The sequence below is a fragment of the Ammospiza nelsoni genome, chromosome 6 (assembly GCF_027579445.1).
Source record: "Ammospiza nelsoni isolate bAmmNel1 chromosome 6, bAmmNel1.pri, whole genome shotgun sequence".
NCBI lineage: Eukaryota > Metazoa > Chordata > Aves > Passeriformes > Passerellidae > Ammospiza > Ammospiza nelsoni.
The window spans coordinates 35264190-35282609 of record NC_080638.1 but is presented as its reverse complement, the minus strand read 5'-3'; the positions used below and the strand labels follow the sequence as shown (position 1 = coordinate 35282609).

Genomic DNA, 18420 nt, shown 5'->3' with positions numbered 1-18420 from the left:
ATGATTAAAACCTCAGTTTTGTTCCTTCCTTATTTATTCTGGAAAATATATTCCATTTCTAAAATATATTGAATTGCTTACTTCTGCTGTTGAATTTAGGAGCTTAATACCTGTCCATACGTAGCCTTAGGAAGTTCTAAAAACTCATTTAAAGAAGATTTTAATTTTGGAAAATTCATGTTTAAAAAGATACAAAATCTATATCTTCCATTATTAAAATTTCAAATTCAAATACTTTGTTTATGCATTATACATTTCTTCACGATGTTTTTTTATGAAAGGTTTTATAAGATATATCCTTTATATGCTATTTTGGAAAACAAAAATATTTAAATATTAAAAACATTTACTAAAATGGTTACTTGTTCTGGTATATTTGATATGTACGGCAGAATGGAAATGTTACCAAAAGTCAGAAATTCTTTGCAAGACAAAACCAGAGTGTTAAATACTGATATTCAGATGAAATGCATAGTTGGTAATAGGAAGGCAAAATCTGGCAAAGGAAAAATAAAAATATGGCTGCCATGTATACTACCAATTCCCCCATAGATGTTTGTAGATTAGAGACAGAACACAGCTGCAAAGGACAAGTGAGTGATCCTGTAGCAGAGGTACACCTATTCATTACTGCTACTTTACTCCTGTGGCAATTTTTAAAAGTAAAACTACTTATTTTACACTATAAGGAAAAATAATGTTGCTTAATTAAATTAAAGTGCTCTGTGGGGGTAGAAAAAAAAAAGGCAAAACAAAAACACCAGTGAGAAATTCTCCTTAATGTTTGAATTGCTGACCAGTGTTACTGGTTACATTATATTTGAAGAGATATGAATTTTTCCTTGGGTATGATGACTGTACCATAGCACCAGAAAATCTGGCACCTGCTTATGGACAATTGCAATATGAGATTTTTAACTGGGTTACTGAAGCAATTTTCAATTAACACACTTTTCTGAATTCAGTTGATGGCAGTTCCAGGATATGGAGACCAGTTGCAATGTAAGAGACGTTTCTCCAAAAAAACAAAGATACAAAGCTCATTAATTTTAATCTTTGAAGGATTATGCACAATATGATACTGTTATGATCATTAAAGTGTATGTTTGAATGGAACAAAGTTTAATAAACCGACTTCCTGCTTTCTCAAGAAAAATGGATATAAAGAGATGATAAAACCCCACCCTCCTCTGAGTGGGAAGATTCATACAGTAATAATCTAACAACATTTCTTCCTGAAAATAAAACAAATTCCACATAAGCTTCTGAAGCAAAATATTGTTCCTGAATTTTTCTGTAAAATAATACAAAGACAAAACAAAGTATAATTGCATAGCCATTATACTAGGTTTGTAGACTCAAAAATATTTCAGGCATTTTCAACAGATGTCAGAAAGTCTTGCTTAAATAATTCTGCACAACAGAGGACAATGTATTACATGAGAAGAATATTGGTAAGATAGGCAGGTATTTTTTGCAACAGAATAGGTTGAGACAGTTCACAAATTATTAGAGTGGTACTATCCAGACAGAAAATTCTCTAGTAGAATTTTTTTAATGCAAATTTTTAGTCCACTTTTCCATTATACTTTACTGCCTCCTTTTCATTATTCCAAATAGTATGTAATATTCTGTTCAATTTGTTATTATTTTGAAAAACAGAACAGTTCTTCAACCTTGATGTTCTTTTAAATGGTTAAGCAGCACCACAAGCCTCAAAAATGATTAAATTAAATAAATTAAATAAATAAGCATTTCAGGATTCATGCTACCTATAAAGAAGTTTGAGCTTTAACAAGGAAACTGAAATATCCTCAGCTGTTCCTAAATTCTGTTTATATTCTAGGCAGATTATAAAAGTATGACAGGTTTTTTGTCTAATTATAATATACAACAGAAGTGTGCTGTTCTTGAGACTCTCTGAAAAGAATAATTTAACCAGCTTTATTATCACAAAATGAAGAACTGATGAGAGGTAAGTTGTCTACAAGTTTTAAAAACATAAATTTAAAACACTTTTGTTTTACACATTTTGTTTTGCACTTAGAGAGAATGAAAAGAGATATAGTGGCTTTATAACTGTATTCATTTCAGTAAAGGGGCATATATTTCACATGGAGTAACAAAAATTCCTACCTTGATGGACTGACTGTAAGGTCCTATGCTGGCAGGTGCCCAGTGGGAAATGCTCTGTACATGCATGACCAGCTTTTCACCATGTACTACATCATCTGTTGCCATGTCATACTTATGTGCAAGGCAGTCAATGCAAAACAGCACTCCATCAGGTAACAGTGTTTCCACACATACTCTGAAAACACAAGATAATTATTTTTTTCCAAACAGAACTTTGCTTGAACCAACTTCCAACATTTGTTTTCCACTTTTGTTTTATGTCTGGACATTATCTCAGGAAATTTTGCCTGGATCATACAGCAAAAGTTAGAGTATTGGAATAACCTGCTAGCATTAACACTGCTATCCCCTCAAGGACACTGCTGGCTCACAGACAGCTTCTTGTCCACCAGGACTCTCAGGTCCTTCTTTGCAGAACTGCTTCTCAGCACTTCAGTCTCCAGCCTGCAGTGCATGCGAGTGCATTCCTTCCCAGGTGCAGGACCCTGCATTTGACTTTGTTGAATTTCACAAAGTTGTTCTCTGCTCGTCTCTCCAAGCTGTCAAGGTCCTTCTGCAGGGCTGCACAGCTCTCTAGGGTATTGACCACCCCTCCCAGCTTGGTGTCACCAGTGACCTTGCTGAAGAGGAATCTGCACCTTTAACCAAGGCACTGATGAATAAATTAAACAATACTGGGCCCAATATTGAACCTTGGGGCACACTATTAATGACAGGTCTTCAACTAAACCCTGTGCCACTGATTATGACCCTCTGGGATCCCCATTCAGGCAGTTCTCAATCCACCTCTCTGTCCACTCATCCAGGCCCCACTTGCTGAGTTTGCCTATGAGGCTTCCAAGAGACAGCGTCAAAGTTTTCCAAAAAGGAGCAGCAGCATATAGTTCCTTTATAACCTTCTCACAAGTTATTTGTAATACTAGCATATTTTTCTGCTGTACTTTAAGTTGCATGACAGATACATACATATGACAGGACTCAAAATCTACTTAAGCATTCATTTATAAAGTTCACTTCTGTTTCCTCTAAGGAAGACTGAGTGCCTTGATGAACAGACAGACGTGTGTTGCATGTGGCCAGTTAAAAAGCGGGGGGGTTGAGGTCTGTGTGGGGAAATCAACATTTCAAAGCCTGAAAAATAATTATATTTGCAGTCCATGCATAGAAAAGTCATTTAGCTCCCAGCAGGAATCCAACAAAAAATTACTTGTTCTCTTTACATATCATGTAACAGCCTTATAAAATTCTTCCCATCTTGCTTATTTCTTCCAAGAAAACTATTTTTCTCCTCACCTACCACATGTAAATATAGTAGTTTTTCCTCATTACCATCATCATAAGCATGGATGAATGGATTTTCTGCTTGGGCTGGTAAATTTTCAAGACAATTTTGCAAATTTATTGCAGATCCACACCCGAGTCAGTGCTTCCAGCATACCGCTTGTGAGAACTTCCACAACCAGGCCTCTGTACATAATGCAATGATGCAACCATGCAAACTGCTGTATAATTTTTCTTCAGGACAAAATGCAACATAGACAAATATGCAACATAAACACAGTGCTGTGGAAAGGGACCTGAGGACCCTGGTCGATGGCAAGTTGAACATGAGTCAGCAGTGCCCTGGAAGCCAAGAGGGCCAAGCATGTCCTGGGGTGCATCAGGCCCAGCATCACAGCCGGGCAAGGGAGGGGACTGTCCCCTCTGCTCTGCTCTGCCCTGGGGCATGCTCACCTCCAGTGCTGGGGGCAGTTTTGGGTGCCATAGTAAGATATATAGGGTTAGAGAGCATCAAAAGGAAGGCAGCAAAGATGGTGAAGGGCCTTGATGGGCAGCCATATGAGGAATAGCTGAGGTCACTTGGTCTGCTCAGCCTGGAGGAGATTCAGGGGAGAGCTCACTGCAATTACAGCTTCCTCATTAGGGGAAGAGGAGGGGCAGGCACTGATCTCTGCGGTGACAGTGACAGGACTGAGGGAATGGTGTGAAGCTGTGTCAGGAAGGTTTAGGCTGTATCCAGCCTTAGGGAAAGGTTCTTCATCCAGAGGGTGGTTGGGCACTGGAGCAGGCTACCCAGGGAAGTGGTCACAGCACCAACCAGACGGAGTTCAAGAAGCATTTGGAAAATGCTCCCAGGCACAGCATGTGATTCTTAACGTGTCATCTGCAGGATCATGAGCTAGACTTTGACGATCTTTGTGGGTCTCTTTCTACTCAGGATATTCTATGATGCTCTGAAAACTGTTTGTTCCATAAAAATAAAAGTAAAAAGCCATTTTCCTGCAACCTTTTAATCTTTCTACCTTTTTATTTTATTGATGGAAGCCTATGTAGCTGGCTATGCAAATGTGGAGGCCTAAAACATGCAGAAATAAGAAAGTTAAATTGTGAGAACTTGAGTACTATAAAGAGAACCTACAACACGTAGGAGTGGAGACTAATTTTGTGTAGTTTGCAGCTGGGATTAGATCTCTCCTCTGAAGGCAAACACAGCCGACCTTCCCATTTCTCTCTGATTTAATAATCCTGGCCTACAGTCAGCATGTTGAAGAAGCCTCTCTCTGCTTGTTTTGGGTCTGACACACAGGCAGTGTAGTGAAATGTGATAATTATCTTAACAATGTCTTTGAACTATTTGTCTTGCTATACTTAAAATTCACAAGCCTCTATTACACTTCATATTCTGAGATAAGAGTATAAAATATAGGATTTTTCATTAGAAAATTGCTGAACAGTTGGTTTTAAAAATATGAAGAAGACAAGAGGTATGACCAAACGGTTGACCCTGCTTTTAGTGCAGGATTAGACTAGATGACCTCCAGAGGTCCCTTGCAACCTGTATTAACCTATGATTCAAGTGAAATTTCTCAAGCTACATCAGTTCTGCATTCTCAGCATATTATCTCAGAAGCATAAGAAATTACTGTAAAAATTACAAATCACTGTAAAAAGAAATAAGCCACTTTGATGAAGGGAATAAAAATACAAACAAAAAATTAGTTTTAACATACATCTTTAAAAAAAAAATAAAATTCATGGGCTAGGTGTTTTTTGTCCACTTTCCAATGGAAAACAAACCCACCACACCCAAATAGCATAGAAATCACATAGTACACACCTAGACCACCAAGCAGTTTCATTATGTCAGACATAGACTTGGATGCAACATAGAAGATTTTGCACAACACATATTGAAAAAACGATGCTTTGTGTATGTATGAATTAAAGTGTTAGCATCAGTGTAATTTCTTTTCATACTTGAATTCTTACTGAACATGGAAGTGCAGCTAAGCTATCCATCTAGTGTGATTATCTGAGGGAAACACAAGATATTAAGAACAACCAGACTGAGATTGGACTGAGCCAAAGATCCACCTAATCCAATACTTGTCTGCAACCAGAGCCAAGTGCATATAGGCAGGGGAAGAAAAGAAACAGACTAAATACAGTTTTGAAATAACTGACAGTATCTCATGATACAAATCTCATGCAACTGCTCAGATAATAATTTTGTCAAATGCTTTAGTATTTAACAAAATAAATAGAACAAAGTGTGTAACATTTGTCACAAAGACCTAGAAGGTTCCAGACCTCATCACTTTTAGGAAGACTTAATATTGGTGGTATAGTTCCAGTAATGCTTTAGACACTTTCTCCTGTAACGCACTCATAGAGAAATTGTTGATGTGTGGGCTGGATGAGCAGAGTGAGCTAGAGTGAAAACCGGCTGAACAGCCAGGCCCAGTGGGTGGGATCAGTGGCACAAAGTCTCACAGGTGAAAACCAGGAGTCTATACTGGGCCCACTCCTGCTCAATATCTTCATTCATAATTGGCATGATGAGGCAGTGTATCCTTGGCAAGTTTCCATCCACGTGGATGTTGACAGGATGAAGAAACAGGCACACAGGAACTTGATGAAGTTTGGCAAAGAGAAGCTGCAAGTCCTACACCTGAGGGTGGAACAAACCCAAGGTCCAGGATATTCTGTGGGCCCACTGGCTCAAAAGCAGCATTATAGAGAAGGACTGGAGGTTCCTGATGGACACCAACTTGAACATGAGCCAACAACATGCCCTTGTGACAAAGAGGTTTGATGATATCCTTGGTTGCAGCAAACTGTGACGATATTCTGGGTTTTACTTAAACTTCAGAGAAGCACTGCCAACAGGTCAAGGGATGCAAACAGAAAAGTAAAGCAAATAAAATCCCACCAATACAAACATTTGTCAGTTCAATCAAGTCAAAAAGAACTAAGACTTGCAAACCATGCATTATCCTTCTCTAAGTCCAGATGGGACGGGGGCATTTGTAAACCTTATGGTATATATTAAAGCAAGAATTTCTAACCCTAGTGGTTTTGACATGAGCAGCTGTGATGTTAATACTCCAAAAGGCAGCAAAAGTCTTCTTCTGTGAGACACAAACATTTGGCAAAATGCTTCACAAATATGGCAACAATAATTCAGTCTATTACAGTGCATCATAAATATACTACAGCAGAACTCTAATCCTACCTTGCTGGTGGACACAAATCAAATTCTGTCCCATAAACTGTGTTTATAACACTGAAATCTTTCATGCTCCTCACATATAGATGAACCAAAATAATATCCTTCAGTTTCAATCCCTCTGAAGTCAAATTAGCTGCAGAATAAAAAAACAGCTGTTAAAGACAGAATATTGTAAATGTACTTGGAAAGACAGCATAGGCATGCTGGTTTTGTTCAGCAAAAACAGCTGGTGATAACCTAACTGTTGTCTAAACATGACTGAAGATTTTGCAATATACTACCTTTCCCCATTTAATACTTCTTTCTTTCATTACATTCTTTCCCATGTTTGTTTTCCAAATATACAGAAATAGATAACAAAATAAATTTTATCCACTCTGAGCAGTGGTGAATTCTTGTCCCATGAAAACACATCATGCACTCATGCATGTAGATATGTTACAGCCTGAATTACTTGTATCCATAAATCTGATTGTCTTGGGGGGGCTTGGGGTAGGGTGTTCATTCTGTGACAGCTAGTAATCTAAAAAGGACTTTGAACCACAAAAATACAGAACTGGAAAGGACAATAGCCTTCTTCAAGCAAAAGATCAAATATTTATATGCCATTCCAGAGGGATGGTAGGTCTAAGCTGCTGTTTTCAAAAACTCTCACTGCAATAATAATCTCTGCATAAACAAAGAATTATAAATGGCAAGACAGACAATAGGGAGCAGAAGTGGCCACAGGAGAAATGAAGGAAAGATGAGAGCAGAGGAAAGCTCAAGCAGGCAGCTAAAGAAGAGATACTGAGAAATCAAGATCATCTGAATGTGTATGTATAGAATACTTCAGACATAGTGCTCAGAGAGAATGTATTACTCTCATATAGTCAACCACATAACCAGATATGTCATCAGCTCTGCAGTGTCCCTTTTGTAGCTCATGAGTAATAGAAACTAAATGAAGACAAAATCTTCTCTGAATATAGAACATATATAATATGAAAGTACTCATATATAATAAGAGAGTACACTGTGACCTAATTTAAATAAGCCATGTAAAGTTGTTCTCAGTGTAATTTTGGGCATCTTGCCCTTTAATGTTACAGTGTGCAAATGTATATATACTTATGTATTTGTTTTTAAGTTGAGAAGTACAAGGGTATAAAGAAAATCTCTGAAGGTTGTCGCCTTAGTGAGAAACAGTTTCCGTGTTAAACTTTTCAGTGCTTTTGAAGACAATTCAGGATTTTGCACACTTTCATTAAGATTAGTTAGGTCACACCAGTACTGAATTTTGTTCTAAATGTCTCAGTTTTACTTAGTCATATTGCCAATAATGAAGGCAATATGAAGAGGGGAGTTCTCACTTACAGAAAAGAAAGTGTGCACAAGTGATTTAAGAGGTTATATAGCAACTAGAATCCAAGAGCTCCTATGAAATCACAATACATGTCCAGAAATATCACCTGATAAATTAGCATACTATGGCAATTCTGTATGGAAATAGAAATGTACTTGAATGCTAACTGATAGCAATCACTAGGTCAATATTAGCTGTTACATCATCAGTTAAGGAGGAAACAAGGACAATTTTTGAATTTCCAGCCAGCACTTTAGTCAAGAAGAAAGGTGTGCAGCATTACATGAAATGCTGGAGGGGGGAAAAGCCCTCAATCAACGGATACATACCTCTGCACACACAAATATCCCCACTCTAAATTTAAAATATATAAGCCAACAAACTAACTCTAATTTGTGGACACAGAGCAAGCTGAAGGGAGTGATTTGGGTAAATTCATAATTCCAACCTTTACTTTCAAAATATATCATAAGTAAAAGTACTATCCCTTTTCCTCCTGCATTATTTAGAAGAATGGTGGGAAATAAATTTTCCCCAGCTTATAATCAAAATAAAATTGCTTCCCAAAACACTTTCTCTAGTAGAAAGGCATACATGATGAACTCTTGGGCTCTTCTCAACAACTTCTGTTTTTCAGGGACAAGACCTGAGGTTTCCCTGCATTCCCATTGCATCTGTCCTGGATATACAGGGAAACCTTACAGACTTTCTATTGAATTTCAAGCCATTCATGGTTTCTAATAATTTATAGAATATGATCAGGTGAGACTCACCCTTACTTAAGCAGAACTGCCTCAAAAGTTTACATTGACTGAAGTACAGCTTTTTGATTGCTTTTAGTTGGTTGGCATTGTCTGAAGTACAGCTTTTGGATTGCTTTTGGTTGGTTGGTTTTCTGTTTTGTTGGGGTCTTTTTGTTTGTTTTTTATTAAGGGGTTATTCAGAATCCTTAGCTGACAGCCACAAAACACAGTATCCAAACTGTCTACAGGAAGTAGCATTTAAGAACTTTAGCGGGTTGTAATGTATTAAAAATCCACAGTTTCCTTCAGCTTATGATACTTTGCCATGGTACAACTACATCAGAGCTGCTTTATATTATATAAAGCAAAGCAATCTTTGTCATCTTCTAATCATATCTAAAAAAAGTTTAACAAGAGAGTTTAAGAAAACAAATGCATAAACAGCAATACACTTGATTCCCTCCCATTCTTGGCTTCATAGAATTCCATCCATTCTAAAGAACGTTTCATAGCATCTAGTAAGAAATTTCCATTTCCAAATCTTTTTGTCAGCACACATTCACTTTAGAGGTGGTTAAATCAGTTAGCCCAGCAAAGAGTTTGAAAGTACTGTGCTTATTCCAGTCTCACTACAGTGAAGCTGAACTGCTGTACAGATTCAAAATATATGTTCAGAAAAAGCCTTGTGTACATTTGCAGATTAAGTTCTCAGAAACAAATTGTTTTGTTTGTCACGACAGAACCATAATTCATTCAGTTTCCACATTCACTTCTAAAAGGGGAATAACTAAAAGAAATGTGAGAACTGAAATCTTCTGCAAAGGATATGCATCTAAACTACTTTTTTTCCTTATCATCACACAGGTAATGCAAGCAACCTGCTGAAAGCAACAGGCTACTGCACTAGTCAGACACAACATTTTTTGGCAGATGCTAAGGCAAAATTACATAATGTTTCTACAAGCTAACTTCCATTCAAATATAATGAGGAAAAAAAAAGACTGCAAAACCCTCTTGCTTCACTTTATAGATGATATGCAGATTTACACTAAAATCTATTGTCTTTTTCCGTAAAAGTCTGATCATCTCCACCTTGCTGATTTCCAAAAAATCAAATACTATCTTAATGCTTCTTAAAAAAATTCTAGGGCTTCTTTAGCATCCTATATTCAATCATGAATACTCAACTGGACATGCAAAAATATAAGATATATTAGAACAATATCTCATGCAAATTCTATGAGTTTACCCATTTAGATACTAAAAATTATTTCCATTTTTGTGAAAGAAAAGAAGCCTGTACAAACATACTTTACTTAAACTTTAGAATGAAAAAAATGCAAAACAAAACCCTGAGCATTTTATGTCAGAAAAAACCATCATCACTACATGTAAGAATCTTCTAAGGAACCTGGATTTCATGATTCCCAAGACAGCAATTTTGCCTTTACATTAGGAATATAAATGAGATCTACTGCTACTGACCTAATCCTAGATGCCAAAATGTATATCAGTTTTCTAGAAAACTTAATTTAAAATTATGGAAGCTACAAACGTGTTTTAGCAAGTAGACAGCATCTATAGCACACATACATACACATACTATATACTTCAAGAATGCTATAAAATGAGCAAGTTCTGTGTAAATAGAGTTTTTACAGTGATATGAACACTACTTTGGCTTTCCAGGGCCTTCAAAGTCAGTCAAATTACAATGTGTTAAATATTAAAGCTGGCAGTCTTCATATCAAAGGTTCCAATCAACTGCAAAATGAGATGGCATGCCAACAACTACAACCTATAAAGTTATAAAACCACATGAAAATACAGATTCTTCCTTAAGATAATATTAAAAACACAATCAGTGACAGCAGATAATGTATTAACTGAATAAAGCACCTCTGAGAGTAGAAAATGCTTCCCGTGCTGCATCTTGAGCATTTTTATCCTTTGATGTAAGGAAGTGGGCAGTGATACCCGAAAACCACTGGTAACCACTCAGGGATTTTCCTGAATTTTGAAGTGTCTTAGCTATGGGAAATGAAGAAAAGAACTATGATTATAACAATGAAAGGTTTCAGATTAACTAAGGATACATTTTAAATTGTTTAAAGAAGAATTTCAACAGAACAGAAACCGACAAACTGTAAAAGCATCTTCAAAAATACAAACAGATTTAAAAGTAAGGATTCTAGGAGGAAAGCTCCCAAATCCTTCTCCAACACTGCCGTCACAAGATATGCATGCAAGTAGCACATTAGCTGAGAGCTTCAGTACTTTTTCTCCTCCTTTCCATTTTTGCTGATCTTTTACAATTTCTCAACCTGTTTGGTTACAGACTTGGCACAAGATGTGACACTGAAAAGCTAAAATATTTGAAAGTATTCAAGTGGCATAAAAACAGATTTTAAAAGTTGTATGCCAAATTTTACTGGAAGTTAGGTGCTTAACCTGGTTCTAATGATCTTTCCAAATGCATAACATGTTTAGACATTTTAAAAGCCCACCAGTTACTTCTCCATATTCAAGAAATACCAAAGACCTAAATCATTTTCAATGCCCAAATACTGTTAGCTGTGAAACTTAGTTTTCAGGAAGTTTAACCATCTATGTAGGTAGTGTAACAGAAATGTTGTGGCATTTCCAGAAGGAGGAGAGGGAAGGGAAGAGGGAGAGAAGGAAAGAAAAAATAATGTTTTATGCTCCTGTAAACTAATATGAAATGCTTCACTACTATAGATCTATTTCTTATTATCAGAAAAATGCATTCTAGTAGGATCTCTCTTTTCAGACTAATTACTACAGGTTGAGCACATTTTTTTCAGGAGTGTTTGTATAGTCATTAAGATATTTCACCTGCACGACACAATCTTTTTATCTCATTTTTTTTTTTAAACTGTGCAAAACTCACTGAAATCCAAAGACTTCTGTTTCAAACTCTTCCAGGTGACTAGAATATTTTTCTGTGGTTCATACTCCTCTGATGAAGGAAAAATATCATCATCCATACAGCTCACCTCACAAGAACAGCTACTGACCACAAAATTACCCAAGGATTCTTCCTGCTTGAGACAAACAGTATAAAATAAGCAAGTAAACACCATGCCAAGCAGTATGAAATCAGCACATTTTATCATTCAAATACACGTTTAAGTTATAAAAAAATATTATAGTTCAACAGATTCATATCTTAGAACAATTCACAAAGTGATAGCATTAGGATTTCCCATTGATTTGCAGGACTGGCAAAACATAATGTACTCCTGTTCATATACCAAATGGAAGACAAAGGCAGACTTAGTAACTGAGGACAGAAGATACGAAAAATTATGAGACCCAAGAATAAAGACAGAAAGAATACTATTATGAAGAAATCGTATCCCACAATTATGTAGAAGACAACTATGTTTTCAAAAAAATAGTATAAACTAAGTGAACAGAGGAACAAAAGCACAAAAGTAAGCATTTTATAATTAACATTGTATTAATTACTTGAAATAGAGCAAAAGACTAACAAGAAAGTTTTAAAACTTTTTGGAACAATGAATGAAGGCAGTGTATGTTAAAAAAAATATCTATTATCTCACAAAGATTATCCTTTCCATCAAACACTTTGATATGAGTAGAGATAACAGAAAAATGTATTTCCCAAGATCTACACATTCAAGTAATTTCTTGACAAGGAAGAAAAATCATTCTTCCCAAATGCTTTCTCAGGACCAGGAAGAGAAAACTATCCACTGCAATATCTTTTAAAGCAAAATACACAGGCAGAGTACTTACTGACCAGTCTTTAACAAGTCAGTGCTTATTACATTTTCAACATGTCACATAATTATAGCATACATTTTCTATGGGAGTTTTTTGTTTGCTTTTTAATTTTGGAGCAATCAGAACCCTTACTCTCTCCCATCTGATTTTCCAATCAGCCTAATGTGAACAGCACATTGATTTTTGGACAACTCGCTTGGGTAATATCACTTGTCTATCTAAAAGCAGTATGAATTATGACAAATTTACAAAGAAACCCTAATCAAACACCACTGCATGCTGCACTGCCAGATTCTATAAATTAAATTTCTTCCCAAAGATCTCAAATTTCATGTAGTGTCTAAACTATGCATTTTACTGCAGGCTTCTTAAATACTAAATTCACAAAAATTATAATAAATCCAGATAAGGCAAGATAAAAAGTTGACGAAACATGAAACCTTTGACAATCCGTAATAGTGAAACTTCTGAATATTCCCTTAGCTGATAAATTTGTGTTCCATGCAAAATGTCATTCAAAAAGAATATTAACATTATTGTTAAATATTTTTATTGTATTTAATTTTATCACATTTTTTTCTTTCCTGTGGAAAATAAAACCTAACTTATTGCAACTTTAAATATTTCTCTTTATTTTAATAAATAAGTCAGAAAAATAAAGGCAGAAAACTATAGTATGCATGAGAACTCTGTGATAACTCAACCCTTACATCAATATTTGACTTCACCGAAGTGAAAAAGGATCCAGTTAAGTTAAAGGAGTGCATTTGGAAATTTTAAGAAAAGGCTAAATTACAAAAAGATCATTATCTGTGAGGGGAAACTCAGTTCTGCTGACTCTGAGAAGAGGTCATAGGTAGTTTTATAAGCACTGTAAACACTAAGTCTATTATCTAAGAGGGGCTGATGTTCTTTGATTGGACTTCATTTTATTCATTCCTCCAAGACATGAAAGTCAAGGCAATAATCTACTTTACTTGAATCAATTGTACCTCAGAGGTTAAAAGAAGTCAAGAAGATGTAACATAATAGCCAGACAAAAACTGCAATTTAGCACAAACATGACACGCATTCCAACATGACAACAGACAAGCATCCAGCAGCATCTGTGCCATTTCCCACTCATTGAATTCCACCTTTGACTACTGCCTTAAGTGGGTGCATCTTGCCATTACCCAGAGGGATGCCTGGGTTACAGAGGCTTGCTCCTAAGTCTTCAGGTATAACTTAAAAATATAAAGAAGCAGGAACACAAATCTATAATTGAAAAAAATCTAAAGATGTTTTAAGCTACAAGAACCAAGGAAATGAAATTATTTCAAAAGTCTCTTATTTTTTTATCTACAAGATACTACTTCAGGGAAATATATAGACTGTATAGCAGCATCACATGCCAGAAGTGCTACCAATTGCTTCTTGCAAATTATTGTTTTAATGAATAAATTATTTTTACTGAGTAATTCGTAGCATCCACCATGAAACAATCAATTTGCATTGTAGCATGGGCATTCTGGGGAGTTCTAATGTAAAACATGCAGAGTTGGCAACCTCTTGGTCCTACCCCTGAGTAAGCATGCACAGACATGGTGATGTGAATGATGCCACTACACCGCTGCTTTGGGTTTTGTTTTTACATCACCTGGATTTTAACTTCACTGTGCCATAAAAATCCATCAGAAGGGAAAAAAGTTAACTGGAAAAGAAAAAGTTCCATTTTCCCAGTTTTTTACTCACTTTTATTAAGTTTTATATATATAAATATATATATATAAATAAATGTATATAAATATAAATAACTATGAATATATATATATATAAATAAATATATATAATCACCTTTGAGGAGATCTACAGATACAAGTATCTACAGATACAAGTATCTGCTGTTAAAGATCTGTAAGTCCTCTCCATTCCCCAACCTGAAGAACCAAATTTATATGTTCTGCAAGTGAACATGAAAAGAGCAGCTATTCCATTTTCATGCCACCAGTTAAAATGCTTTCATCTACATTTCCAAACATGACTTCTGCAACATGTGATTCATGAAAAAAAATCATGGGTATGGAGTGAGCCTCACAGACTCTATCACAACTGGCTTGGTATAATGTAGAGAACTCCATGTAGGTTTGTAATTTGTTAATGTTACAAATATCCCAAACTGATGCTATGTGAAATTTTCATATCATCTACAGTCACCTTTTTCCTAAGTAACTCCATATTTTACAAATAATTTAGCTTCTATCAATATTTCATCACAGAGATAAATAAAATTATACATCTGTGTTTCCACACATACATAAAAACCTGGACAGTTACAAAATTTTTGGAAATTATTATGAAATATCAGGAATCTCTTATAAGATGCAAAGTATGTTAAAAAATTAGGGATGTCTGTTGGTTTCAATGCCTATGATACATCACAATGACTCCTTCAAGGCTCCAAAAATATTGGTAATCAATCACTTCCCACAGCAGCACAGGTGCAGGCTACAGCAGAAGTATTAGGTGTGGAACCTGGCACCCAAGGAACAACAGGCTCAATGCCAGCCTAAGCAGAGCTGCCATATTCCGTTTAGTAGCTAAATTTAAATTCATACAAATGTTGGTCTTCCATTCCTCTCAACAGAGGAAGTAACCTAAGAAGCTAAAACTTATAGACTGCCACAGAGTAACTTTCCCTGAATAATATTCTCACCACTTTAAAAAGAAAAAATCAAACTTGCTATAATGACATTTTAATTAAATCTTACAGAACCTATTTTATCGCATAACATTTTCATGTTACTTCACAGAAGCAATATATTTTCCCATTTGTTACACAGTTTCTCCCACACCCACTGTACATTGTGATACCAACCTAATTTTGGATCAGAGCCTGCATGCATGCATACACTTAACTATATTCACATAACTCATGTCATTGATGCAAGTGTGCTCAGAATGAAGTTAGGCAAATGCGCAAGTGTTCCAAGATCCAAATTCTCCTGTTGAAAAAGCCTCGGAGCTAGGACTTTGACTGATATAGCTGAAATTCCATGCAGTGGTCTTTTATGAAAACAACAGATTGTCTTTTTAAAAAGCTTACATTCTCTGCTACAGAAACTGGTATAAAATCCTATCACAACACAATTCTAAAACTCATAACTCTCCCACTGAGCAGAAACAAGAATACAGTGGAGCACAGATCTCACAAGACAAAAGATTATGATAATCTCTTTATTCTTTGTGATGTACCTTGATAACAGAACTCCTTGAAATAAATATAATGACAGAGATCACATGCATCTTGTATTATTTTAAGTACAACACACAAAATCATAGGAAAGAATGCCCCTTACGCCAAAATACTTTCACATAAAGTATCTTCAGTATGAAAAAAGAACTAAAAATTATCTTTCCTCAGAGAACTGGACTGAATCTGCAAGCAAATAGAGTAGAAAAGAAAATCCTACATTTATTATCTTAGTGTTTGAAATAAATCAGAGCACAAAAAAAGTTTTTTAGTATTCATTATCAAGTTTTGAAAACAAAACTATAAGGGTTATCTATATTCTTATGATGCAGAAGAGAAACTACAGGTTGCCTAGGAGAAGTATTTTTCAATGATGACAAAGTATTCAAGTATTCAAAAAATGCTACCCACAATGCCATCCACAAAACATATTTTGAAACTTGAAATTGCTTCTTATTTTCCCTGACATCACTGACAAAGTCTAATTCTACAGCTAAAGTTCTAAATGTAGATTAACTAAAATAATTAATGAGGAACTGGCTACAACATTAAAAGGCCACAATGTTACATCATATAGGATTTAACATTGGATTGCGTGCCTTTAGTACACAAGGCATGCAAATATCTCTCTTCAAAATTTACAAGTGTACAAGTTACAGAACTCTACAAGTATTTTAAAAATCTTCTCCAAAATGACCTGAACAACAGATCTCCTGCCATTTAACAGGGGCAAACTGCTTGCACTTCAGACATGTGTTCCAGCTACAAGGTCAAGATCTTTTACAAACAGGAAAACACAGTATCCGTTTATGATAGGTAATATAATGCAATAAAATATAATATCCATTATAGGATAAAGGAGCAGCAGGTAGGATTCCTGTGTCTCTTATAGGCAAACAGGCTCCTTTCTTCTGCAAAGCATAGAAAGAAAACTACGCGATTCCCTCTAATTCTGGATTATTCAAACTTAAGGGGCTGCAGTTTCCATGTTGTATAGTTTGATATGTGTGTGCTCCTACTCACTGGAACTCAGAAACAAAGTATTCCTTATTAAATGTGAGAAAGAGCAAATGTGAAACCATGAACAGCAGCTAGTATGTTCACTGCTGTCATCAGAAGTATGCTCCCACCAGCAGAAGCTCCAACAGATTTAATTCCTGTTTCTGATCTTTACAAAGCCAACACAGTAAAGTAAAACAATATAGGAGAAAGTAAAATCAAGTTCATCGTGCTGACAAATTAAAAAAAAAGTTTCACAGTTGTATTTTTCCTAATGGAAAATACTCAGAATTTAATTGTTTTTGAGTAGAAGGCAAATACACCCAATTCAAAGATTCTAAAATATGCTTCAGAAATTGCCTCCTGCAAAAAAAAAAAAAAATCTACATTTTAAGTGTATGAAGTGACTATCTTGGCAAGGTAAAATATTGATGAAACTAGGTATCTATATTATAGTGCTGACCTTTTCACCCTGAAGTAAAAGAAGCTCTCGCAAATTTTGAGCATTAGTGTTTTATTACCATTATTTTTTATTCTTAATGTTCTTTTGTTAAATGCCTATAAAAATTGCTTACCATATTTTTAATAGTTTTAATAAAACAATATAGTATTTATTTTTTTAGTCTTTTCTGCATCTGCACTACTTAGGAAAGAAAAGTGGGTGTGTTTAAAAAAGCTTCAATTATTATGCAAAAAACATCTTGAAGTTGCACAGAAATATATTAAACCAGAACAGTGAGTATAATGTTATGTTCCCCTAGGCACAAGGGCTCATTTTCCTGCCAGAAACAATCTAAACCAAATTTCTAGGCAGGCTTTATAGTCAAACACGAAGAGATTTAGCTAAAGAAAATGCATTATAGAGGAGGAAAGACAGCAGAGACCAAGGTGCACTAGCTGTAATTGCATAGTGATTTTAAAAGTAAATTCAAGGAATGTAAAATTAAGACCTGTGGCAAATAACAAAGACAAAATTAATATACAAGTCAGTTAAAAATATGTTTATCTCACAGCAGAAATAACAAAAGTGATGTCATAATACTTATTAGAATTACACTTCACTGTGGAGTCTATTAATATTTTCTACAAAGTGCTTACAAAAGTGGCTTTACATATTGTTCATAATGGTGTATTATTTTTCCCAATTTTCAGTAATCCCTTGAAAGCCTAAAACTAAAATTAATTCACCCTTCTGAAGCAGTTTTTTTCCTAGAGTACTTCATTATTATGGGATTGGCTGTTAAGTGCTGAATGCTAACTGATACTTAAATTTTTCCACAGGCTTATAGGCACCAAATAGTGAGCAAAAGTACAATACTACAGGCATATCAATCTTGAAGGAATGCCTTTATTATTTTGTAGTTAAATGATGCTAACAGTTATGGTCTGAAAGACTGACTGGTTCTCCATATTTATAACTTCTCAAAAACTTAGCTCATTTTACCATGACATAAAATAATGTATAGCCAAAATATATTAATGCTTTTGCAAAAATCAGACTACTTTCCTTTTAAATATACATTAGTTTACGTACCAAAATTTAGGGCAAGCTCCTGCAAACCTCATCCCTTGCAAAGTGGAACAGGTTTGTCTACAATGGATTGGAAATACAATTTACTACAACACTGCCTGAAACTGTGAGGCTTTAACCAAATCTAAAACATCTACATAAGGAGGGGAG

General features: G+C 35.3%; 1 protein-coding gene across 2 annotated transcripts in view; it reads right to left on the bottom strand.

The window, feature by feature from the left end:
• DPH6 (diphthamine biosynthesis 6) overlaps nucleotides 1-18420 on the bottom strand; it is a 184851-nt gene that overhangs the window by 98386 nt on the left and 68045 nt on the right. For both annotated transcript variants that reach the window (XM_059474222.1, XM_059474223.1), the window contains exons 9-12: nucleotides 11649-11795; nucleotides 10637-10768; nucleotides 6653-6782; nucleotides 2137-2311 (exon numbers count right to left, since the gene is read on the bottom strand). In XM_059474222.1, the coding sequence (XP_059330205.1) occupies nucleotides 2137-2311; nucleotides 6653-6782; nucleotides 10637-10768; nucleotides 11649-11795 (584 nt within the window). The remainder of the gene's footprint in view (nucleotides 1-2136; nucleotides 2312-6652; nucleotides 6783-10636; nucleotides 10769-11648; nucleotides 11796-18420) is intronic.